This window comes from Struthio camelus, chromosome 10, assembly GCF_040807025.1.
Source record: "Struthio camelus isolate bStrCam1 chromosome 10, bStrCam1.hap1, whole genome shotgun sequence".
Classification (NCBI taxonomy): domain Eukaryota; kingdom Metazoa; phylum Chordata; class Aves; order Struthioniformes; family Struthionidae; genus Struthio; species Struthio camelus.
In genome coordinates, this window is record NC_090951.1 from 12,809,344 (window position 1) to 12,835,710 (window position 26,367).

At 37.1% G+C, this 26,367-nt stretch overlaps 1 protein-coding gene across 9 annotated transcripts in view; it reads left to right on the plus strand.

Annotated features, from left to right (window-relative positions):
- Nucleotides 1-24,365, plus strand: part of ANKRD27 (ankyrin repeat domain 27) — a 52,078-nt gene extending 27,713 nt beyond the window's left edge. For 7 of the 9 annotated variants that reach the window (XM_068956235.1, XM_068956236.1, XM_068956238.1 and 4 more), the window contains exons 17-29: nucleotides 455-547; nucleotides 925-1,122; nucleotides 1,446-1,505; nucleotides 1,610-1,729; nucleotides 6,220-6,264; nucleotides 11,496-11,618; nucleotides 13,441-13,638; nucleotides 15,400-15,519; nucleotides 16,132-16,293; nucleotides 17,915-18,023; nucleotides 19,396-19,477; nucleotides 20,069-20,141; nucleotides 22,052-24,365. In XM_068956235.1, coding sequence (XP_068812336.1) covers nucleotides 455-547; nucleotides 925-1,122; nucleotides 1,446-1,505; nucleotides 1,610-1,729; nucleotides 6,220-6,264; nucleotides 11,496-11,618; nucleotides 13,441-13,638; nucleotides 15,400-15,519; nucleotides 16,132-16,293; nucleotides 17,915-18,023; nucleotides 19,396-19,477; nucleotides 20,069-20,141; nucleotides 22,052-22,330 — 1,662 coding nt within the window. In that variant the 3' untranslated portion in view covers nucleotides 22,331-24,365. The remainder of the gene's footprint in view (nucleotides 1-454; nucleotides 548-924; nucleotides 1,123-1,445; nucleotides 1,506-1,609; nucleotides 1,730-6,219; nucleotides 6,265-11,495; nucleotides 11,619-13,440; nucleotides 13,639-15,399; nucleotides 15,520-16,131; nucleotides 16,294-17,914; nucleotides 18,024-19,395; nucleotides 19,478-20,068; nucleotides 20,142-22,051) is intronic. The other 2 variants (XM_068956234.1, XM_009678364.2) reach the window with 2 other exon arrangements.
- Nucleotides 24,366-26,367: the final 2,002 nt, after the last annotated feature.

Consider the following 26,367-nt stretch of genomic DNA (forward strand, 5'->3'; position numbering starts at 1 on the left):
CATTGAGATAAATTAAATTACTTCAAATTGTGTTGAGGATAGATTAAATGTGTAACTATGTTGATTAGTGTGTACTTGAATTTTGCATATATGATTCTTGAGTTATCATTGCTGAGAGTAACCGATGTCTTCATTTACATAGGCTCTTAAAATACAGGGTACATTTTCATGTAAAATATATATTGCAGTGTTTGCTGCAGTGGATTATTCAATTTTTCAATGACAACTCTGACGATGTAAGAAGCAGCTTTTATTTGGTTGAGAGGGTATGGCATAAACAGCGCTGTAAGGCCAAGAGAGACTGTTAGGATTTGCTATTTGAAGCAGAAGAGACATAGCTAGTTTTTCTAAAGTGCTTTGTCATGCTAGAAACCTAAAGCAATCTTCAGAGTAACAACTGTTTGTCCGTTAATTTTTTAGTTGCTTAGATATCCACTCTTACTTTTCTTTTAAGCTCCTCTTACTGCATTATAAGGCAAGTAGTGATGTTCAGGACAACAATGGAAATACTCCACTTCATTTAGCCTGCACTTACGGTCATGAGGATGTAAGTAATTGTTTTGTAACAAACTAAATAGGCATTGTATTGGAATGGAATTCCAGCGTGATGCCAGTTTGCACTAAAGTTACATATTTTAAAAAGTAAATAAAACAGATTTGGAAGGTAACTATTCTTTGCTATAAATTGGGGTGTTATCCAGTAGTTCATAGTGATTTTTATTGTGTATTCGCATTAAAATTAGTATTATTGTGCAAATTTAGTTATTTGATTTTAACTCTGTGTAATGACACTGAGCCATAAAAGTCTGCCCTGTAGGGAATGGGTTATAATATCAGCAGTAAGAACAACATCATTATTTAGGTTTGCGCATGTTATATGACCTGACAGACTGATATTATTGATGGTATTCTTTTTCTTTCCAGTGTGTCAAAGCTTTAGTTTACTATGATGTGCATTGCTGTAGATTAGATATTGGTAACGAAAAGGGAGATACTCCGCTCCATATAGCTGCTCGTTGGGGCTATCAAGGGATCATAGAAGTGCTTTTGCAAAATGGAGCCAACCCAGATATTCAAAACCGGATGAAAGAGACTTCCCTACAGTGTGCGTTAAATTCCAAGGTATTCCTCTTTATCATCTAGCTTGCTTTTTTTGTTTTGTTTTGTTTTATTTATTTTTTTCCCTAATGCAATTCCACAGAAGTTAATGCTTACTTGTTAATAGGATTTTGTGATCTGGTAATTAAAATGTTGGTTTACATTTGAGAAAGAATGGTTACATTTTATATTAATAGTCTGAATGCAGTCTTTCCGTAGTATGGAACATAAACTTGTAAACTGGTGCTTTTAATCTGGTGAGTTGTTGTTGGGTAATTTGCTTCAATCGGTGAATTTCTCTTTAAGTGGAGTTACGTTGGTTTTCTTTATTAATGTTTTTTCTGCAGATTTTGTCATTGATGGAATTAAACTATCTAACATTTGAAAGGGGACAGAGTGCTTCTGAGGTAACAACCAGTGCGAATTGCTAATCTTTTTTGCATGAGTTTTACCTGCTTAATCTGATCATGCAAGTTTTTCTGTTTGCTTTTTTTTTGGTCACTTATTAAAGTCACCGCTTAGGTCTCCTCAGCGCTCAACAGAAACTTTCAGCAGAGGATCGTCTGTCTCAAGCTTGTCGTCAGCATCAATTGATATAAGACAAGAAGAAGCAAAGAATAGTTTTAAAGAGGTAAGACTATGAGATACAAGTTTGCTAAAAGCTAAGGAAGCAAGGAGGGATGATGCTTTAACAACAAATTGCTTCTTCAGGGATAGCTTTCTCTGTGGTTTAGAAAATGATGTGCCGCTATCCTAATTTGCTTGTCACCTAAGTATCTAAACACTTATTTTTGTATGATATCAGCTGTTCTGATGGCTCTTTTTAGGGAAAAACAAAAGCATATTTGGAGTAGTTGCTCAAACTTACTGTAGTTAACTATGTAATTTGAGAATTTGCCGAGATTTACAAAATTATAATGGTAGTCGGTGCCCCAAGGACCTTGCTGTCCAGGAATTAGATGCCATTGTCAGCTTACAAAATCTCTCAGGGATAATAGAATGGTACAGACATGCTGGCAAAGAGGATAATAAACTAGAATGTTAAGGCAAATTTTCAAAATAAGTATAGGAAACCACCTTTGTAACATTTGAAGAAATATATATTAAATACTGAACAACTTGCACATACGTTTGCTAGTTTTCCTCTGACCAAATCGACCAAGATGCTTTCTTCTGCATTTTCTTTCTCATCTTTGTCTCACATGGCATCTCAAATGCATACTTTCCGTTCATCCTCTCTTAAGCCTGTATCACCAGTGCTTCTGATGCTTCTCTCTTTATTTTTTTCCTTATCCTCTTGTTCCATTGTTTCTGCACTGACCTCCTCAGGATTTTTGTTTCTGTCCATATCATCTCTACATTCAAATTCTTCCTTTTGCTTCTATTAAATGATTCTTCTCTTTCCAAAAGTTTCTGTCTCTTAAAACTGTTTATTCTAAGAAATTCAAAGATGTGAAGTTTAACTGGACGATATTAATTCACACTTTGTTATCAGTTACTCTGTGAGAGACTTGATGTAGGGAGTATACCTCCCTGTTTGTACAGGGTCAAGGTCTGTAAATGAGATATAAAGTACATAAAAGTTCACCTAATACCAGATTGAGGATTTGCTTTTTTCTTAAGGGGACAAATTTATCACATCCTGGAGCTGAGACCGTAGTTCAAACCAGGGAAAAAGATTATAAGCAGCTTATACCTTGAGATCCTTGGGGTTAATGACCTCTTCCTGTAAACCAGCTTTAGCTCAGTACTGTTTGCCAAGTTTCGTAGGGGCTCACTGTTATTATTCGTACTAAGCAAAGAAACTAGGACCTAATCCTGAGAGTTCTCCATGAAGGAATCTGCCACTGGAAGTAGTGGAAAACTGACCTTGCCAGCTTCCCAGACTTCAGGGCTTAGACGACGGATTAAGGGGACACAGCGAGATCTTTATTAATCTACACTGCTGGTGGATTAAACTCTTTGCTTAAATGATTCAGTCCTGGTGTGTGTCTTGTTTGTGGCTTATTTACAACGTAGAAAAGAGAGAGTAAAGAGCCAGGCATGTAAATTTGGAAACTCCTCAGTTAGAATTCTAACTTCCAGCACAATTTGTGTACAGCAACAGAGAAGCTGGGTGTGTGGGTGAATTGCAGTAGATTTCATCAAATGACATTCTGTGTTTTCCGTATTTGCACTGAAAGAGGGTACTACTTTTCAATGGAGGATTGAGAAAGCCAGCTGGAAAGATGGGGAAATGTCTATAGCACACTTTTTCCTGAGTACTCTTAATGAATTATATAAAAGCTGCAGATATTTCTCCACTGCTAAGGCCTCAGGCAGGTTTTTGGAACTGTAAGGAAGTTCTTACTTTAGAAAGAAGTGATCAGAGCCTTGTGGGTCACCTGTTATTACTGTTAAGCATCTGTATCATAAGATTCACCCCTGACAGTCATCAGGACCTTCACAGTCTCTGGTGACGTTATCCTACGTGATTAGGGAATTTTGTTAAGGGAAGTGTGTGAGAGGTGCTCTTACATACTCTCCCTAATATATATTGTCCATTTAGATATATATGTGCAGAGCTTGAGATTGAGCTCACCTAACTTCAGATATCTGAAAGAGAATTTTCTCAGTCACCTGTTTTTCCCTCTGTAGTCAGTGGAGAGAAATTGGTACCTCCAGAGAGCAGTTCATCTCAGACCTTTTAGATAGTGTGAGCTGAGTTGTGTTCTGGTGTTGTCAGTGGACTGTGTTCTATTTTCCCATTACCAGAGATAGCTTAGATAACGAGCTTAGACTGAGAGAGCTACCTTTTAGACATTGAAAGTTAGGTAAGATGAATCCTTCCCAGAGTGCCTAGTCCATGGCTTCAGGGAGCTTATGTTGGAAACGTAGTAGCATGGCAAAATACAATTTAGCAGTGTCCCTAAAAAACAGATAGAAATGGATGGAGAGATTCATGGTCTAGCCTCTGATGTTTCACCTGTAGTAGATGTGTCCTGTTCTTCTGCTAAAACCCTAAAGAAAGCGATCAGACCAGTAAAACAGGACTTCCTTTTAGTCTTGTTCTTCGCTGGGTCAAACAGTGCTGTGAGAGTCAGCTTGCCTTTGGTTTAAGATCGCATTCCCACATTTGCACAGTTGCAGAGAGATTCTTAAGTTTCCTCAGAAGTCCCTTGCTGTTCATGAGGGAGTTCACCACTCTGTATCCGTTAGCAGTATCTGGGCCTACATATCCGTTCTGTTTATCCAAAAATAACGTTATATAATCTTAAAATTGTTTGTATTTTTTAACCTCACAGAAAACAAAAATTCCCTCCAGAAGTGTTACAGAAAGGAGCTAGTAGCTTATGCACAGAATGTAGAGTTGATCATTAACATTTTATGTGTATGCATGCTTTTTACAAATTAAAAGCTGTATTTTTTGCTATCAGCTTATCCAATTCACAGGCTATGCTAGAGCTATACTGTAAGCACCAGCTAGTTTATACTAAAGTGGACTATGTTCAACTTAAGCAAAGATAAACAGCCATCTTCCCTACCCTTTCAGAGGGGTGAAGGCTACTTGATGTGCTGTAACGTTACTAATGTAAGTTGTCATTAGTAGCATAATAAGGCTCTGAACTTTGAAGGAGTGTCCATTTATTTGCATTGTATGAACAATAATGTCTCCTTCAAATAGTACTTTGAAGCGTGCTTTATGAAAAGATTTTTCCATGAACAGTAGCATGCTTTCTGGAGCTGTGGAAGGTGAAAATATTTTATTCTGTTTTCAGTTCTATCCTTCTGTCCAGCACACAGAACATTTCTCATAAATGCGCTATGTCACAGTTATAATGAATAAGATGGTCATTTCTAGGTAAGGATTGAAGTGTAACTCTGTTCCGTGACGCCTTCAATTTACATGGTGTTTTTTAATATTCAAACAACTTTGTTTACACAGCAGCATCTTTGGTGATAGAGCAGTGGGAGAATAGCTTCCTGTAATGCTGAAACCGTCTTTCACAAAGCTAATGAAATACTCCAGCAACCTGCAGAGGCCAGACGTGTTGCCTACTGATAGCGCTAGTGGACTCTCCGTGCCCTTTTGCTGGCACCTGTCCCATTTCTGTCAAGTCAGATCTTGGTCTCAGCTCTTTCCTGTGAGGGTAGAGAATCGGAGGGGAAGTGGCGGGAGGAGTACATCTGCCTCTCCTGCTTTCACAGAGAAGAGAGGGATCAGGGGAAGGGCACTGGTGCCCTGCAGAGCACCCTCCGTCTCTTCTGCGCAGAAGCACGTTCTGCCTCCCTTCCCCGAGTCGACCTTTCCCACCCGCAGCAGTGGGAACAGAGCTCCTGAACCGAGCAATACCTACGCCAAGCAGACACGCTTGCGTATTAACTGGTCTGTGCGTACTTAATTGGTCTAATTCTGATCCCTTGGAAAAACTACCACGGTCAAAGAGACTTGGCTTTTGCTGGTGCTACTAAAATACTGGGGTTATTTTAAAAATCTTTTCAGTTTTTAAGTAAGAAAACAAACTTGACAATTATATTGAAATTAGATTTGTAAATGTTTGTTTTTAAGACAGGAATAAACGAGTGATCTGCAGATGTGGATGTGAACAATTAGAAAGCATCTTCTTGATCTTAAGCTGTTGTTTATCAACTAGTAACATAAAATAAAATAAAGCAGCCTCCCATTCCGTTTGCTTCTGGTAGCAAACAGTAGCTCAGCAAGGGTCCAAGCAGTTGTAGTATTCGTCGGGATGGGAGTTGGAGTAGGATTTTTTGTTTTTAGTGTTACGTTCACAGCAAAAGTATGTGCCGAGCTGCTGCTGAAGCTGCCCAATAATGTGGTGTATCAGCTTACATTAGCTTTGCTTGCGTATGGGCTGTACGTGTCCTGTATTTAGGTAAGTACTGCTTATCTTCAACCAGGCAAGTCAGAGATCATCAAATGGCCATGGTCTTACACAGCTTTTGCATTTTATAAATGTTTTTTCCTTTTCCTTTAAGACTTTATCAATAAATGTGAGATGGGCCAGCAGTAGTCCTGTCACTCAAGCTTAGGAGGTTAGTAAAGGACACTGGATTCTCAGAGTACAACTTAATACCAACAATAACAAAGCAAATAAATTCTGTTTTCTTCATGAATAGGTGGAAAAACTCCTAAGAGCAGTTGCTGATGGAGATCTGGAAATGGTGAGTCTTAGAATGGTTGCTGAATATGATTGAAATCCAGTTTACCTAATTCATGTTGGGGGAGCTGTGAATAATGCTAAGTGAAGAATATGTCATCTGCTTATTTCAGCAACAAGTAAGCAAATCCGTCTCACTTTCTACCAAGAGTATTCGCTCTATGTCCCCAAATTACTTTACCTGCAGTACTTTAAGGATCTTTATTTTGATACTTCCATAACCTCTTACAAAAAAAAATTACTTAAATTTCAGTAGTATAGCACAGCTAGAGGAGAGCTGTGCATTTAATTAATTTAAATACAACCCTTTTAATCACTGATTTGAAGTACATTAACTACATTTATTTTGGCACCCTTCTGATTTTGAGAAAAGGAAAGTACTCCAGCTGACTGAGCTGTGACTAGGTCATCTTGATGAAAATTTTGCTTGGTAGCATTTTTTGCAAAAAACAAGAATTTTTCATGACCTGCAGCAGCTGGAGATTTATTTCAAAAGATGGGATCAATGCATACTAGAATCCATTGTAGTCCCATTATTTTCCTGTACGCAAGCTATCGTTTACCTAACAGAGCTCCAGATTTCAGTTCATCAGAAGAGGTAGAGCTGATCATGAGTAAAATACAAGGGAAGGAAAGGGACGTTCTCTACTTGCTTATGCTGGTTTTGCATTGGAGCAAGTCTGAATCTTGTTGGAATTACCTTGCTTTACCCCCAGTATTCCCAATAGCCAGGGTCACTCTTTCTCGGTTTTATTTTTACGAATTTTCTTGATTATTGTTCCTTCTGCTGCTCCCTAGGATTGTAGCTGCATTTTTGTGCATATTGATTTTGGCATTCTTTGAGGGCGTTATGTGCCTAGAACATTGTATTTTCTTCTATGTTAGGATGCTTTTGTTTTTTATTTTGGACAATTTAAGCAATTTCATCCCTTATGAAGTAAGGCCTACCCTTTAAAAAGGTTTGCATAGCCCCCCACTAGGAAAGGCAAAGAAACTTGGGAAGAACACAATTCAAGACAGGTGTATTGAAATGAAATATTGTGGGAAGAGCAATTTATGTGCTTGCAGGTGCTCAAGCTGCACTGTTGGATGCCGTTCTTAGGGAAGATGGTACCCTGGAGAACTGTAAAAAGATATGTATACTGAGGTGAGACTATTGAACTGAATGTACAGGCAGCACAAAGCAAACAAAACCAAACAGGGCAAGATAGGTGAGATTTTTAGGAAAATCTGTTTTTTGGCATCAAATCCAGTATAAAGTGTTATTCCCTGTTGCTTATTCCTGTATCACAGAAGCCCCCTTTTCCCATATGTGAATTGATGCAACTATTTCAGTGGCACTGCTCTGAAGCAGTTCAGGAAATTGAATGGTGGGATTTACAGTTTATTGATTTATGTTGCATTTTAGTAATGTAATTGTTTAATCCACAGTTGCTTTTTGATCCCCACGTAGTCAGGTTCTCTGATGCTTTGATTGTTGAGTATTCCTTACTGTATGTAGTGCGTAGAATAATTGTGTATTCACAGGTGCTGTAAAATGAAGAATGGGCTTTTATTGGTTTGTTGTAATAACTTTTTTTTTCATATTTTATGCTGGGAGGACATTTAGGTTTCACTAGTCAGTACAGAGAAGAAGTTCTCTGGGAGACACACAACTTTCTATTGGATTTCTGTTGGATTTCTTTTCCGATAGCCATTTGATGGCTACGTTCATATCAGTTTCAGAGCAGTTGTCCTAGAATTTGTGATACTTAACCATCTGTTGTGAGGTATTTTTGAGTCACTATTGCCATTTACTTCTGGAAATGTGACAAATGAGGTCCAAAGTCACTCTACTGAAAAAAATGAAGAAGATGCACAGAAATGCTGGAAGTATTGTGTTGGGGAAAATGTGTAGGGTTGTACATTTCTTGTTTGTTTTGTAATTCACAGGGCAGAATCCTGAAACTTGCTGTGACTGTGCAGGGTTTCTGTGCTGGATCTGTGTTCTGAGAAATTAATTTGGGTGATGCACACTAGGAATTACAGATGTTAATGAAGTGTCATACAGCTCTGTACGTGATAAAATACATATTGATTCTATAATGTGTTTTGTTCCACTTGGGTGATAGGAGGGAATTTATTTATCAGCTGATAGAGGAAACTACACTACAGGAAAGTACTGTGCAGTTGTTAAGTAAATGTAATTATCTTTAGTTTATAACCTAACTTAATCTTAGTAACTATTTCCCAGTCAGGCCTTAAGTCATTGCAAGAAGCGGCAATACGTGCAGCAGTGACATTTGCCATCTTCCTGGTTAGAATGCATGTGCAAGTAGTAAACATGAATGTATTACAATTAAATTTTCACAGATTTTATTGAAATCTAAACTACATCATAAAAATGTTTAAGGAAAATCAAACATATTGCTATCGTTAGCTGAAAAACTGGTATCTAGCACTGATCAAGAGATATCAGCAATGTAAAGTATAAAGCTATGCATTTAGATGATGAAATCACCTTATTTCTTGTGGATTTACTTTCCATATTTTTCAAGTACATCTAAAAGTGTTCATTATGAAAAGAATCGTCCACTTGGCTGGCAAAGGTTACAGCTTGCATATTTATTAAAAAAAAAAAAAGATTATTTAAAAATTCTTATCTTGCTCTGCAGCCTGAGATCTGTTTCCATAGGAACAGAGGCAGCAGTAGGGTCATTAGCGTTGTTACGGATTTCCGCTCTGACAGCTAGCTGAGCTTTGCAAGAGGAGGCATTAAAAAAGTGCTGTGGAACTGAAAGTTTAAAAAAATATATGCTATGACTGATCAGGAAGAAAAACAAATCTTTTTCTTCATCACAGCACCTGTAAATCTCGAAAGCAAGTATGTTTTTGGTTGGAGACAATGATGTTAATCAGTGACAATGATGTTAATGGGGTGACCCAACGGCAAATACTCCTACACTTCGAGAATAAAATTTAGTCCACTTTGATAAATTTTCTGGGTCTGTAGTGGAAAAAAAGAGTATTTTAGGACAGTGTGGAGGAAGGACCTGTGTAGAAAGGACTAAGTTTAATTCCTAAAATATGTTTCAGAGTTACGCAGCAGTTTTTTGGGGGGGTGGAGGCTATACTTTTTACTTTTTTACTGGTTGCTGAATTGGTAGAAAAAGATTACATCTCTGTTATTAGTGGAGACTACTAAGAGTCATAGATGGCCCATTGTATGTTGCTTTGAAGAAAGCTTTTACATACCTCTAGGTCAGTGAAATATCGTGCAGAAATAGTCGATAGTGCTTAACATAAATTTTCAGTGATTAATTTTAATGGTTGGAAACAGTGGTTGTGTATACTCCATGGCTCCCTGGGGATGGCAACCTCATCTATTCAGCTTTCAACAGGATAATTTGATTTAGAAGAAAAAAAAAAGTGCATTTAACCTTTTGACCTTTTAGACGAAAGACCCTTTAGACGAAAGAAATGGCTACTGCCCTGTAATTATAAAGAGGTACTCATGGGAATAGTGTTTGGAGTTTTTTTGGCGAGACACTGATATTAGTATGTTGAGAGCTGCCCTGGAGTGTTATATCTGGATAATAAGGGCACCAGTATTGAATTGTGATGGAAGTGGAAGAAGTGTCCATTGCCAGAGTCTTGGTGAATCTGTAGGGAAAGGGGGAAGTGAAGTGAAAATAATTACACTTGTTTGATGTTTTGGACACATACAAACATACCAAATAGTAAAACTTCACTTATTTGGGCTTTCATACACAAAGACAAGCTGGAGAGAAGATTTCTTTTTACTTAAAAGAACAATGTGGATTTTCCAGGGTAAGTAACGTTCCGTATGAAGCATCCCTTTTCTGCTTCAGTTATGCTATCACTCTGAAACAGGGAAATGGCCCTTATTCATTCCAGCTTTCTGCAGGAAATTCCTTTCTCCCCGCTCTTTTATTGACCAGCATCTGCAGAGCTCTTGTAGAGCTCTGTTTCAGTAGAAAGTGGTTCCTCGACTTTGCTTCGTGCCACTGTTCAGTGAGAGGCCGAGGGCTAATTTTTCTCCATGGTAACAAGACAGTGATACATGTTTTGACAGGCCCTTGCAAAGGGATTGGTACTGAGACGGTACAGAGTCTCTGGCTCTCATAAAAGCTGCTAAAAAGAAAAAAACCTCAGTTAGGTAACATGTATGACAGCTTCATACGTGCCATGTAATCCTGTAACTAGCTGTGTCTGGGAAGTCCCAGAAGATCTGGAGGAGCTCTGAGTTCCAACCTCCACGCACAAATGAGCGAGGGCAAGTGCCCTGATCTGCCTTCTGGCCTGTTTTTTGAATGCTGTGTGATGTTTTGCCCACATTAACCCTTTCCGTGCACCTGGAAAAGGTGATTGTTAACGTGTTGTCTCTTGAGTTATGAGACAAGTTTAGTTCCCACTTCTGTTGTGAGTTTTTGAAAGTCATGACTCACTAAGCATGATATAAACTCACAATGTTATGGTAGAAGGACGTCAGGCATAACGCCGCCAGATGGTATGATAATGGAGACTTAGGACAGTCACTCTAGTTCATAGATTTCTTTAGTTCACAGTGGATTAATGAACCTCAGTGTAAAAGTGCATTTCTTAAACTGCTTTTTTGGCTGCATCAAATTTAATGCAAAATTAACACGCAGTAAGAATCTCTGCTTGCAGATTGCAAAGGATGCTCCAGGTTCTAAGACTAACTACAGTGAGGGGCTGTCAGCTCTCAAAAACAAGGCATTATATGTTGAGACAAAGTAGAACTGCCAAGCATGGGAAGTTACAGGTCTAAGACAAGTCAATGTCCCTGCACAGTTTTTGATGTTGGTAAAATGTCATCATCCTTGTCACTTCTTATATTCATTAAAGCAAGTAAAGAAACAAAATTCGCATTGACATGAGCTGGCACAAATCTTTGTCTAATCATCATCATCTGAGCTAAAAGGATTTGCAGGGTTTGAGCAGAGGTGAACGCTGAAGTCTTGATTAGGCAGCAGGAAGTCATTTATAATTTACTTGACTGCTATACTTGGTGAACTTTCTAGCTGCTTTGTCAACAGTAACATTTTTTTTTAATTTGGCCTGCAGCGAGCTGATGCTGGGAGGTGATTCAGTATAGTCTCCCTGAGTTATGCACAGCCATATTTTTGTAAAGTTTTACATGTGTCTCGATGCAAATTTATTAGAATATGGAACCTTTGGGCTCTCTAAAAGAGGACTTGCTTTTTATGCCAGGTACGTTATCTCTTGGAGTGGACAGAAGATGACGTAGAAGATGAGGACCACACAGGCAGTACATCAAAACCGGAATTCTGCCATCCGTTATGCCAGTGCTCAAAATGCGGGCCAGCACAAAAGGTTGTAATATTAATTCTTTAAACAGTATAATTTGTATTCTTGTAATTTAACTTTTAGCTCCAGGGAAGTAGCATTCATATTACTTTATACTTCTGTATCTCTATCCAGAAAGGAGTTGAATATATACAGGCCATAACAGCTCATGTGATGGCATGAAGTTGTTGTCTTTTTAAGTAGACTGTGGGAAGGTTTGGATACAGGAGCAGTGTTCAGAAACTTGTTTCAGTACCTAGTGGAGTGCAAAAACTTTGCAGTTTGCTTTTAGGGTTTATAGACTGTTGTCTTTAAGATTTGAACAACTTTGAATAAATGGGGACTATTTTTTTTTCCTAAGCTTCAGTTTCTTCTGGGCCTCTTATGACTCACATTTTTAACTGTCACAGTATACACTTAATGTGTTAGTAATCAGTTTTTCTAAGAATACCTGCTATTCCTATGATCTGTGTAATGCTGATCAAGCCTTTTTTTTAAACTGTGTAACATCTTTCCTACAAACTGTATCTAAATGCTCTTTGAGGTTAAAATATAACTGCAGAGACTTCCTTTACAATTGCAGGGACTTCATTTCCCATTATTTATCTCAGAACGTAGAGAAAAATCAGGCTTTACAACACGCTTTTTTTTTTTTTTTAAATAAGGAATGGTCCCAGCTTCTTGGAAATAGAAAACCAATTACTTGCACTTCAGGAAGAAAAATTATTGCAATGTCTGTCTGAAGGTATACCTAACTAGATAAGTCGTTGCAAAACTAAACTAAAACTGAATTTTCAGTGTTTTGGCTACTTTGAAGTAACTATGCCCATAGAGCTAACAGAGAACATGTGAGATGGCTTAATTTATTTCTTCTAAATTCCTCATTGCTAGCCTATGTTTATTTTGTGCAGGGCAAGAGTATGCTAGTTGTCATTAGATGTTTCACATTCAGCCATGATTTATTTTCTGATAACTTTTCCCTGAGTACTGGAATCATGTGCTAAAGATACCACGGCCTGAGACCCTGAAGTTCGTCTTACCGATAACAGGGAAGGAATGGCACTTGCCAGTGAATTTACTTGCCTACTGAATGAAGAGTAGAAGGAATTTGTTAACTAATTTTACCACTGTATTAGGTAGGCACACATTTAAAGCATACTGAGGATAGGCAGAATGAGAGATTATCTGCCATTGTGAATCTCAAGCACCTATTCAGTTTGAGAGAGGAGTAAAGCAGGATATTCTGTACTGCTGTATAAGCTGTGGGCCAGCCAGTTTCATTATCTTGGCTCCCCATAGGATTCTGGGCCCTGGGCCCAGTGTTCCTCTGCATTAATAAAATTAATTTAAGTTGCATGTTAGTTGCATGCCAGCTTGTCCTTAACATCTCAAGCTTCATACAGCAGTAAAACAGATGCTTAATGTCTATTTCCAAGAACATAAACTTACGTGTAAATAGAAGGTAACTTGTAATATTAACACTTATTCTCCATAATGTAAAGACATCCTAACAGCTACATCGAAACTGGTTTTTACTTCCGTATCAACCTGGGCAGCTTTAGCCTTCCCTAATAAGATGAATACTTTGCCTGGAATTTCTCTGTACGAAGCTGTTGTGTTGGAAGAGAGAGAAATAAAACCGTTTTTCTTTTGAAAAATACTACCAAGCTGCCCTGGTTTACTGACTGTCTTCCTGAAGGTCTCAAGTTTGACTCCATAGCAGTAGTTCTTATAACGTCCATCTATCTGTTTTGTGTATACTTAATAGGTATTTGATTGTTTTTTGGTCAATAGAAAGTAGCAAAATTAATTATATATAATTAGCTTTGTTGTATATTTTCCTCAATAGAAATTTGCGAGGATCCCTGCTAATGGACTTGGAGTAAATGTTTCAAATCAAGATGGTTTTACACCACTGCATATGGCTGCACTGCATGGACACTCTGAACTTGTCTCTCTTTTGTTGAAAAATGGAGCCAATATCAGTGCCAAGAATGCAAAACATGCAGTTCCTCTTCATTTAGCCTGCCAGAAGGGTCACTTCCAGGTAATTGATCCTCTTCATAAATGCAAGCCTTTTAACACTTACCTCGCCAAGATAAAGATGTTGATAATTTCACAAAACAGAATGAAGTCAGTAGTAGTACAGAGAGTCTGCGGTTCCTGTGTTTTTATTTTATTTTTTTAATTCTAACTCCCCAGAGAGGAAGGGCATCTTTCTACTGAAACAGTTTCTATAGGCATCTTTTCTGTCTTAACGGCCTAAAATAGTGGTTCAATGAGAGTGCTGGCAATAGTGGAACCATCTTACATAAGACACTACAAGAATACCTCATGCAGCTGAATACTCCTGTGTATTTTTTAGTTTTTTTAGATAATGTAAGTTTGTTTTTAAAAGTCTGTTCGCACTTAAAGTTTTATAAAGAAATAAAACTATAATAAGTAGGTCCTGCCAGCAGAATTCCTGCTGACAGATTTCATGAAAATAGCCTTGTTGAATGTTAAATGACAATATTTTAATTAGATTTTCCCAGATATTTTACCTTCAGTTTTAGTGTCAAACTTGCTCCTTGGAAAGAATATGTCTCTGTGTCTCTTGTGGTTACATATTCATATACTTTGAATCACTTCAGCATTTATAGAGTTGCAGAACTTCTGAGCTGTCTTACTTTCTGAGGTTCTTATATCACTGGAATTTTTTGCTACATTTTAAATTAATTGTGGTCACCACTGGACAGAACTGAATCTTGAAAAATCTTAACCTAGGAAATTAATTGCCTCCCTCTAGAATGCCGGTTATGTGGCTTTCTTCATTTCAGAGATATGTCTGCTGTCTTGGTTCTTTGATGCTCTATTAAGTTAATCTCTTAACTGTTCAGAAACAAAGAACAGTCTCTCTCCCTGTAGTTCAAGGAGGAGATATATATGCATCTGTTGGTGCAGTGGACTTGGTATCTTCAATAGCGACAGTATTTAATGCTATTTTAACTTTGATAGAGTAGCTCATGCAAGTATATGGGCCACCTCATGGGCCTACTGAAGCTTTGAGGGTAGCAGGGTAACCTCATCCTTTACTTCAGGGTGAACATACAGTGTAGGGGCTGAAGGAGAAGCATGAGCTCATGAGAGGAGGACATTAATACAGGAGAGAAGGTAAATGAGAGGGGAAAAATACTCGTAATGAAAAAGCGGTTGTAGATGAGGGGATGGGAAATTGGAAGATACAGAGAAGTGGAAAATCCAATGTAGGAGGAAAGGAGCTGAGGATTGCATGAGGCAATAAAAATTGAGAGAATTGCGAAGGTGATGGTGAGGGAAAGCACTAGGGAAGCAGAAGGGACACAGAAGGATGCAACTCCAACTTGCAGGTTAATGAACGTTAATTCATGGGGTCTTTACAATGTAAAGAACTCCTTGCAAAGTGTTCTAGTGAGTTAGGAAAGGAAGATAGGATGCCGTTGCTGTAGAGATTTGGTTTTTATGTTTTGTAAAGTTACTGATTAGGCATATTTTTCACATATCCCAGAAGCAAATTTGCTTGTATTTTCACTTTCTGCCTTTTTTTTTTTCCAGTTGTTTAGGGCTTTTTAGAAGTTTGAGGTAAAATACGAAAACCAGTATGGTAGGTATAGATATTTGTGGTTATCTGTTTGGCCAAGATGAGACTTGGTTCTCCGTTCTTTTTTCTCCTATCTATTTTTCATTCTCCATTTCCTAAATTGCCAGAAACGTGCTTGAAAAACAGGACTTTCACTGCCTGAGTATGGTTAGCTAGTATCTTAAAAAATGTTGTTACTTCTTCCTATAGGTGGTAAAGTGTCTGATGGATTACAATGCTAAACAAAATAAAAAGGATATGTATGGAAATACTCCATTGATTTATGCATGTTTGAATGGTCAGTATGAGACTGCTGCCTTGTTGCTACAGGTAAGACCACTGAAAACAAAATATTCAGAATAGTATTTTTCACGCAGTATTTGTGTTTATCCAGTACTCAAGATTGATATTTTAGTTGCGCATTTCTCCATTAAAACCTCTTAGGAAAAACTGAGCATATTTTTTCCTCTCTCTATCCTTTCAGCCCCTTCTCTTCTTGGTTTTTACTGGATATTTTATTAGATAAATACTAGCTTACTCTTGTACAGCTAATTCTTTTTATGGAACTCTTTTGTGGCAGGTGTCAAGTTTTGTTGCTTCTAGTTGTATAGTGTAGGATATTTTGTGTTTTGTGCAGGTTTTGTTTTGTTTAGAAATTGCTCTTAAACTTAGAATATGTAGCAGATGCGTGAAAAATGAAATGAGCTGATCCATGAAATTGTGTGTACGAGAGAGAAGGAAATAATATGATGGGGAGGCTTACTGTTGAACTGGTGATTGCCAGCATATGCTTTCTGCTTTTTGTATATGGCTGCAAGGCTTCTGTTGTATTGTTCTCATTCATATATTGAAAGTAAAAGGGAAGAGAAAAATAGTAGTAATCTGCTATCTCCATTTCATTCTACTCTTAATTCATAACTTCAATTTTATCTTGCTGTCCAGCATGGAGCCTCTGTTAACCTTTCTAATGCCAAAGGAAATACAGCACTGCATGAAGCTGTGATAGGAAAGAACGAAGGCCTTGTAGAGTTGCTGCTCCGGAATGGTGCAGCGACGCACATAAGGAACGAAAGGCGTTGTACCCCCGCAGACTGCGCTGAACCGGTGAGTGCAGAAAGTTTTTATTTTTAAGGTTAGATTTTCCTAAAATTCAATATGCATCATGTGGGGAAAAAAACCAAATGTAACTGTTTATCACATTAACGTTGTCAGCCCATCATTAGTCAAAACTTTTGTATTTAACAGTGGAGTGTGGTATAAGGACTAAGATAAAACAGACGATCCAATTATAAAAAACTAAAAACCATGAACCTATGACATTATCTGATCTTGAGTATAGTACACTTAAGTTTGGAATTAACTATGACGTTGTTTTCTTTATGGTCACGGTTACTGGAAGTACTTACAGACATGCTAATGTTAAATTTTACCTTTTCCCGAAACTTACTGCTTTTTAAAAATGAGATAAAATGGCATGTGAGAGCACAGAATTCTGTTCATCAGAAATGCAATGTTTGTTTTTGAACGTTTTTTTATATGCTGTCTTGCAGTTAATTTTTTTTCCCTTTATCCCTCTTCTTTCTCTCAAGTGTTTTGATAATAGTTGGCCAAAGACCTTGATGACGTTCTCTTGATGAGCTGCACTTGAGCTCTTAATTCTGGCTCTGTATTCAGATAACTAGAAATTAACTTAGAATCATTTAAGTCAACATAGCTTCATTGGAATCCTTGTTACAATATGAAAATGAAACAGAGAAATTTATTGCCAACACTGTGAATAAAAGGAAATTAGAACCGACATACCGCTCTGTCAGCTCCACTCTCTGAAAAACTGCCGTGCGAAATCCATACACAGCAATACACGCTAATGAAAATCTGCCTTCATGTAGGAGTTGAAAGCTTTGTTTATTGCAGAGTAAGATATGAACTGACCTAAATTGCCAGGAAGTTGCTTCCTGCTCAGAAATCAGAGCAGCTGGGGAGATGATAGATAGTATGTACAATATAACTAGTACCTGTTGTGTTTCTAAAATAAGTTATCCAAGACAAAAAACATGAATGTAGGAAGAGTGAAACCACAGATATACCACGTATGACAGAAAGTTAGGAATGGCAAAAGGAGCAGAAGAAATGTGCAATGTGGGAAAATGAACACCTCTTACTCATCAGTGTCACTGCTAGCAATCGCTAGCAATCTTTTGTTCTACCCACTATATTTTCCCCCTCATGCCTTTTGATATCTTTTATCATGTCATCCACAACTCTGACCTTCCCTTTACTAATAGCAGTAACATACTCCGTAATGCTACGTTATAAGGGATTGTTGCACTCTTTGAACGATTTGATGCTTGGTCCCTAGCTTTGTGCACAGTAATAGCCTCTGAGAGGTAGGATAATGGCCCTAAAATGTCCTGCTGCATTAATTTCAGTAGGCATGTTATCATTTATTAATAAATTAGAGTAACCATAAATAATACCGCTTAAAATAATAGCTCAAGACCACAAAATCCTCGCTCCGGTACAGTACAACTTGTGGAACGTTGTTTCTGCCTCTACTCAGTCATGTAATTTAAAGTTTTGTGTTTAGAAAGATGTATCTTTTGGTGTGATATGTTTATTCTGGCAGCAATTAACATGTTCTGTATAGACTAGAATCCTAAATTGTACTGATGTTTTTCTTTTTTTTTTTTTAATAATGATGAAAATGGAAATTTTTAAATTTAAGAATTCAAATATCATTAAGTTGCTGGAAACAGCACCAAGCTATGTACCCTCATCAGAAGAGAGAGAAAAGGATTGTGAGCAGCATGCTACTATCAAGATAAGAAAAAAAGGTGTGTGTTGTGTTTTCACTGGTATAAATAAAAAGAGATTTGGGAATTAATATGTGACTGCATCAAATATTCAATGTACTTAATTTATATATCATTAAAGAACAGTCAACTATTTTGCATATTTATTGCAGGTAGCACCTAAAATACTATAAGTAAATGTGGCAGACTTTGTATTATATCCATGACATCTTCTGCAGATTCAGTTTTCACTTTTTTTGTGCCTGGGGGAGGATTTTACATACAAAAGCATTTAAAAAAGTTAGAAAACATGGCACGTTTGAGATAATGTAATTAACCATGTAAGACTTGACTATTTCAGTGCAAAAGTAAAACAGATTAATTTAAATCACCTCCAGTTACCGTTTAAGTTGCCCTAAAAAAGATTAGGGAGTGATCTTTCAGTTAGTTATGGTCTCAGATTTTGGGACAGAAATCAAGAGCTGCAGAGATAACTTCCTAAATCAGTCAGCAAGATTTGCAGAAGATTTCTTTCTGTCACTGGCAGCATATAACTCGATCTAAACAAACAAGTTGAGATGCATGGTACAATTTGACAATACAGCTGAGCTGATGCACTGGATTATTGCCACTTAAAAAGGGATGGTGTTATTCCCGATCTGTCCTCACCTCTTTCCTTTCTCCCTCAGCTTCTGGTCTTGCTTACCCACTATTTCCTTTATGCTGGCTCAAAAGTTTGTCAGTTCGGTTTCCAAGCTGATCCAGCTCACTAAGCTGGGACAGTGAGAGTAACAATTTTTGTGGTGAGCTAGACAGATCAGCGTAGTAGAGTATCTGCGGTCACCAGCGCTGTGTAAAGAAGAAGGTGTGACCGCCTGACCAGGAATTACGGAAAAGTAGGAGCAGGAATGCCCATTTCAACATCAGTGAGTTTTAGTTAGGCTTTTCAAAATAACTCTTGCCTGCTTCTGTGAGAAAGACTGTACATATTTTGTTGATTTATACAAAAAGAAAATTTTTCACACTATGCTGACACTACGGACTGATACAGTCCTTTCAAATATTGTGGGAATAGTTTTAAGAGTAGTAGGCAACATGAGTAATATAACTAAGAGGTGAAATAGCACGTGTCTCTTAATTCAGGTTTGTAATAATTTGAATTTAGAAACTCCAAATCCAAAAGAAAGGCCAGTCGTGTTAATCTGATCAATAAAGCTTCTTCCTGCAACTTGAAATGCTGTAAAATTTCCAGACAGAAATTGTGACTCTGGTTCTAGTTATTACTGTTACAGTTTTACTGTAGAATTTTAAATTGAATGTGAACAGGGATCGCTTTGCATTCAGATCTGTGTTTATTTAGTTCTTAAGTGTAACTCAGTTGTAATTTTAGCTGCTTGTTCTTTTAAACCCCTAGTGAATTGTAAGCCATGTGAGAAATCCGGTGATCCCATAAGCAGACAACTGCAACTGGTCCAATCAATTAAGACATTTAACAAGTAAGCATAGACGCTTCCTTGGAATTATGTTTGTTGTTTCCCATAAGCCAAAAAGAAATATAACGTACAATACAGGCCAGGCATTGTTACCATCAGATATGACTAATTTGACAATTAAGAGAATACTCTGAGGCTTACACATTAATAATACCAGACAGATGTTCTGGATATGAGAGACTCACTGAGGGTGAACAGCAGTGACATGCTGTGCAGCAGGAGGGAAAAGCTGGTCAGCAAGGGAGTACTTGTAAATTTATTTGAAATTGTTTTTGCACTACTAATACTTGGTGTACCATAAGTTAGGAACATTTGTGCCAGACCACTTAAAAAAATCTCATGTTAGTGCTTCAGCCAGTGTTTGGGTTTTGACTCTGATCTCTTTAAACTTCAGCATGTATTCTGTGATAAAATATAGGAAATACTAGTAGGCCATCATTCTCGGGGAAAAATGTGTTGCCAGATTATGTGGTCTTTCTACATTGGGATAGTGCCATCTTGTGGATTTTCAGTGAACAAGGCTTTTATGGAAAGACTTAGTGAAGGTATGTTGCTTTATGTAGTTAAATGTAATTCTTTTAAAATATATTTTAGAGCAAAACGTTTACGGAGAACAATAACAAGAGATAAAAGTGTCCCTAATTTTGATTATCAGTTATTGCATCAGGTAAGAGGAACTATTTGTCTGAATTATTTGTGTACTACAGTAATTATTTATATTGCCTGCTATCAGTATAATAATACATCTAACAGGAAAGATTCTTTACTGATGGTGGTCAGTGAATGCCAAAGGTCTGACCTGTTTTGCTAAACTGCTAAAGTTTCTTCATTGTCCAAATGTCAATGGTACTTCTATACCACCTCTTAAACCTCTTATTCTTTGTCACTTATTGCAGGCTTCATCTCTTTGTTGTCTGTGTCTTGTCCAGCAAAATGTGGGATATACCAAGGCTTGAAAAGTCTACAGCATGTAAGAAAAGCTGTAGTCAAGCAGAGATGCTACTGACAAGAGAGAAATTTTTCAGTAGGTTGAAACAGAAGGTTGGAAGAGAAAGGAGCAGCTAGACACTCAAATACCAGATTAAAATTGGGGTTTGCATGATAAGCCTGCTGCGAGGAAGGGGCTGTTTGCAAAGGAGATAGCAAACTGCATGTTGCATTTTCAGCTGCACCACAAATATATAGTGTGATCTTAGATAAGTCACTTCATCTGTGGGTGGGGGTACCATGGCTCCCTAAGCCAATCTAACTGCTAGCTGCTGCCCCCCCCCCCCCCCCCCCCCCCCCCAGCATGGGCTCCTTCTCCCTTCTTTGCACTGCCTGTAGCTCTCATCGGACCTTTTGCTGAGCCATTTCAGCCTGCTAAATAGAGAGAAAAACTAACCCATTCAAAATAAAATTAACAGGTTTCTGCCAGGTTAGTTCAGTAGCTACCCATTAGATTGCCTCCGGTAGCCTTGGAAGTGCAGTCCCTTTGCTTCTCTTCTCCATCTCTAAAACAGAATGCTGTCCTATTTCAGAGATCCCTTGTGAGATTTAACATGGGCAAAGAAATTTGAAAATGCCAGATGAAATGCTATAAAACTGTATTATTTTATTCTTTCTAGTATTAATGATAATACCCCACTTTAAATATGGGATTTAGATTTTTATAGTTGTTGGTCACTGAAGGCAGTAAGTCCTGAAAGCGTAGTAGGTGTCAAGAAGCTACTATACAACAATGATATATAGTACTTTCACCATGTGTGACTCTCACAGCTCTGTGAAATTACTGATTGTATGGCTCTAAATTATTAGTGGGCTTAATCATGCATAATCTTTTCTGAAAGTTTTTCAACATTGCTACTGTTATTTTAGTAAAAGGATATCATACTTAATTTGTGCCTTTAATTCTTCTTATCTTAGAAAATCTGTTATTAGCACTCCTGGATTCTCTTTGGTATCTTTGTTATGTTTACATTTGCAAAGTGGCAAGTAATCAGGGAGAGCTACACATTCTGCAGAGGAAGAATCAGTAGCAGATATGGAAATGGAAGACAAGAATAGTTGGAGTGACCAAAAGAGAGCCTTAAAGAAAAGGGACCACAGGGGCCTCTTCCCTGACAGACGAGATCGGGAAGCAGAGAGTTTTGCCTTTAGAATACCATTCCCCAGTGCCTAGTTGAACCTGGCTGCATTATTGCTTACATATTACTTAATGGCAAAAGAAATGGCTGTGAATTTGAAATATCTTGAGACTTGCTTTAAGAAAAGGTGTTCAGAAGAGTTGGAATGCTACTAGGATAGTGCAGAGGGAAAAAAAGTTTCGGAATGCCTTGATTATCTTCTCAGTTCTGGTACTGATTTATATGTAGCCTGGGGCAAGTTAGCCTCTTTTCTTCTTGCTTCCTCGTATGTATAATGAGGATAATTACTGGCCTGCAGTGTAAGCTATTTTTAATCATTGGCTGTGTTCTCATTATCAAGAATGCCATGAAATTAATGTGATAATTCTGTTCAAGTAACATATTCATTTTACTTTTTGTAATGAAGACAATAGACGATGCTTTAACGTGTCCTGTTTTTCCACCCTCACAGTTAGCTATTAAAAGCCTTGATAAAACCAAGTTAAAAGCTGTTGAAACCCTGGACCAGAGCAAAGTTAAGATTATTGACACGGGCTGCAGTGATGCATTTGTGAAACGTGATGACATGAGAGAAGCTCCTGATAGGAGCAAACTAACGCACCGAAGACACACTGTTAACGTGCTGCTTTCAGCAGAGAATGTCAGTGATAAAAGCAGTTTAGCCAGTTCTAGAAACCCAAGTATTGCACAGTCAGAGGACTGCAGTGGTGACTTGCTTTCAAAATACTGACAAGGAAGCGTGAATTTAATGTCAAAAGCTGAAGAAGTAGGTGATGTTAATTTCAGTATCCCTGTGCTGGATATCAAGGAATTCAATGACACTCGCAAGCTATGTGTTCTGGACAGGACGCAAGGATGACTCTTCAGCAGAAACAGAATGTGTCTAGCACTTTTGAAGACTGAATCCTCTGGTTATTTTGGAGATGACAGTTTAGCCAGTTTGTTATTGATCTCAACAAACAGGGATATGTTGAGATGCACATAGCAAAATTACTTTTGTGTTCTACTTAGCACTTATTAAAAAACAATATGTAACAGTAAACCAACCTGTATTGTACTTTTCAGCCACCCCTTTGTTTTTACAGTCTGAATAATTTTGGCATTTTCAGTTTTTATCACTACATTGCATAAATATATATTTATATATATAGATATATTGGATAAATACATATTTATTGCCAGAAGTAATTCAAATGTCTCTATTTTTATTGTAATGTTACAAACCATTATAATTTATATTTCTGTATATTTCAGTAGCTGGGCAAACAACGGTCGATAAAATACGTGACACCATGTTAGAGATTTATACGTGTTGTTAACATGATGGGAAGTAATCTGTGCTTGCAATGCTCCCCTTGTACAGGAGCCAAGATGCTGAGAGAAGGTAGAGAGCGCTTGATGAAGCTGAACTTTGGACTCATTGTTCACAGCCTCATAAAAAAAAAAAAAGGCAGAAACAAGTATGTATAAGGACATGTAATTGTTTTTTTCTCTAAGGCAAATCATGCAAAAACCACACAAATACTCATGATTCTATGCATGGGCAAAACTGATAAGACAAAACTGCTGCTTAGCAGCCTGTTCCTATCTGACTGCTTTTTAAACCGGTGGACTTCCTGATCATGAAAGCTACTGCTGACATCAGTGAGCATTCGTTGGAATAGACCAAATTCTAGACGTGATCACTGCTGAAGAATCAGAAGCTCACAAATACCTATGAGATGGCAACTTAGATTTGGACTTCATTTTCTACTTTTTCAGTTAAAATTTTTTAAAAATGGTTATGATAGGAGAAATGTGTAAATAGCATAAGCCAGGTTTCTAAATGCAATATTTTTTATTTTTGGTTTATCATGCCCAGTTTGCATCTTTATTTCATGAGATATTTTTTATGAATAATTCTGTTTCTCTTAACTGTGGTATTAGTAAAACTGCCTGGGAAAGTACAAAGCTGGAGGACATACCAGTGATTTTTTTCAAGTAACTTTTTAATCTGAGAGGTAAACTGTGCAATAAGTGCGCACATGGACATTTGGAGATGAGGGTAATGTGTTTATTTTTCTAATAATTTATGAGTTCATCTGATTTTTCTAATGTGCCTTGGATTTGTGCCAAATGATGGAAAAGAAAAAAACAGTAAAATAATTCTTGAAAAAGCTGTTTGAGTGCTTATTTAAAACACATTTATGCAGTTTTCTTTGCTTTTGTTCCTGTAGGCATTTGAAAATTTCACCTTGTGCCTATGTATAAGTCGAGGGGATCTATTCGAATTTATTTCTCTATGACTCTGTTTATTCCCCCTTCTGTCATATGTTTGTGGATTGCCACACATGTAGTAGTGTGTGCAATAGCTGTGCAGTACAAAATTGTTAGAGAAACTGACCATTTAAAGAAGGGTATTTTACATTTATACAAAGTTTTCTTTGCTGGCCTTGAATTCTGGTTAAAAGCAAATTGTATGATGGGTGTTTAGGTATTGCAAGCCAAAGGGCAAGAGGGAAGAATGTAGGCTGTTTTTTCTTCTTGTAACCCTTAAAAACATGAACTAGAGCAAGTCAGTTGTCCTTACCTATAATAAAAATAAGAATTATTACCTTCAGAATACTAGGCTATGCTGCTTATGAAATATCTAAGATATTATTTGTAAAGTTTAAGATACAAATAAATGTTCATATAACTGATTTCCAGTCTACTTTGTGAGAAGTAATTTAACTTGTATTTTAATTATACCATGCATTCAAATAAAAGACTAATTCTGATCTTAAGACTTTTTGACAATATGGATGAGGAAAAAATCAGTTTATTAGATTTTTGGTACTGGTGGTATCTTGCTACAGAGTAAAAGTACAGATTATACTGCTCTAACTATTGTCTTACAGAACATAAATCAACACGGTGACAGGAAGATCAGTGTCAAGCCAGTTTTGTTAGTCCTTAATAATAGGCCTGGTATGGTTAACTAGCTTTGGAAATAAGTTTTAACATACTGTTGATTAAATACCTTTGAAAACGGTTAGAGAGAATTAAAGAGAAGGTTGTGAGAGTATGTGAACTTCTGCATTGAGTTACTTAGTTTCTATTTAAAAACAAATAGGAACTCCTTATACCTGGAAAACGTAACCTGTTAAATAAAGCACTCCTGATACAGTGTTAAACTAATGCTTGCCTTTGCATTTTTTTCCCCTGAAATAAATGAGCCTTACAGAAAAAGAGTGGCTTACTAAGGCAATTTAATACAGACGTGGTGCATATTACCTACTGTGGTTTCCAACAAAATTTAAATTTAAATATCTAACAAAAATATTTTTAATGTAGAGTTTTTAAGGAAAACTACACATTTGTATTAGAATTAACTTGAATTTTTTACTCTTACAACATCAGCTGTCCTTGTGAACCTACTACTACCTAAATGACCAAATTATACTTCAGTTTTATACAGTGTTCAATCTAAGACAAAATTATATTTCCAGGCATTCTAGATATGTATAAGAAAGCACTTAAATCCTGAACAGTTCCACTGTAATCCTGCTAAAAAGATGCTGCCTAACAAATGATTCAAGTAAATGAAATGGCGTACACAATTGCTTTGACGTGTTTAACCGTGCCTATCATTACAAAAATACCTTAATATTCAAAGATACCATGATAAAAGGCTAAAAAGGCATAGTATTCGAAGGAAGTACCCCTGACAGGTTCCCCCAGCAATTTGTTCTGCAACCATGCTAAAGTCAACTTCAGGACACTATTATCATCTGTCTGCAGAATATATTACTGTACAGTCCAGTTAATCTCCAAAAGGTTAGAAATTAGGATAAAATTTAAGTGTTATTTCTTGTCTTCACAAGTGAGATTTTGGAACAGACTTCCAAGAAGGCAGGAATAAAGCTTACATTGCTGATTGACTGATGGCAAAATTTAATAAATTTAGGAGTAGGAATATGAAGCATGGATGCTTAGCATATATGTATACCCTCAAGGGGAAAATTTTTAAACAATACATGTCATTGTACATTATTGGCTTGAAAATCTTCATGCTGGTAAAAGCTGAAGGAATTCTGTTGTTACAAAGTAACAACTATTCAGTTAAAATGTCCTTTTTTAGCCGCATTCACACAAGGTGAAAAAAGCACCCACTCCTGCTCGCTTTAAACAATTTTATTCTGTCCCCAAAACATGGCATTTGGAATCATACACACTTCTCAAGTGATGTCAGAAAAGGGTTCTTGGGTGGTAGAATGTTTATTGACACAATGTTACAGTATTTATCCTACATAGTTCCATAACCATATTTTTGAATAAAGGCATAGCACAAGTTCAGTTTTATTTGATGCATGCAAGAGTTGCAGATAGTTGAGATAAGTCTTTTTTTTTCAAAATCAGAAACACTCCAGCCATTTGATAAAAATGGAGGTAGTTTAACAAACATACGATACCAAGTGTCTGAACAGTGCTGCATTACACACTTAAACTTGCTTTGTTTTGAGATAGCTTGATTATTTCATGGGGGAACAGTTCAATTAAATGCTGGCTGCAATTTCTTTACACAGATTGCCCAATAAGAAATCCTCCGGTCCAAACTCCAACCAAAACACTTTATTTTCTAAATTTTCAGTAAAGACTTTGGAGCCAGTGAGCTGCTGGATAGGCTTCCTTCATGGACTCAGGAAATCTTGTTTCCAAATGAACTTCTGTGATTTAGACTTAGAGGCAAGTCTTTAAAACCCTAGTTGTTCCCAACTTTGTACTTTCACTCGTCATGTTATGATA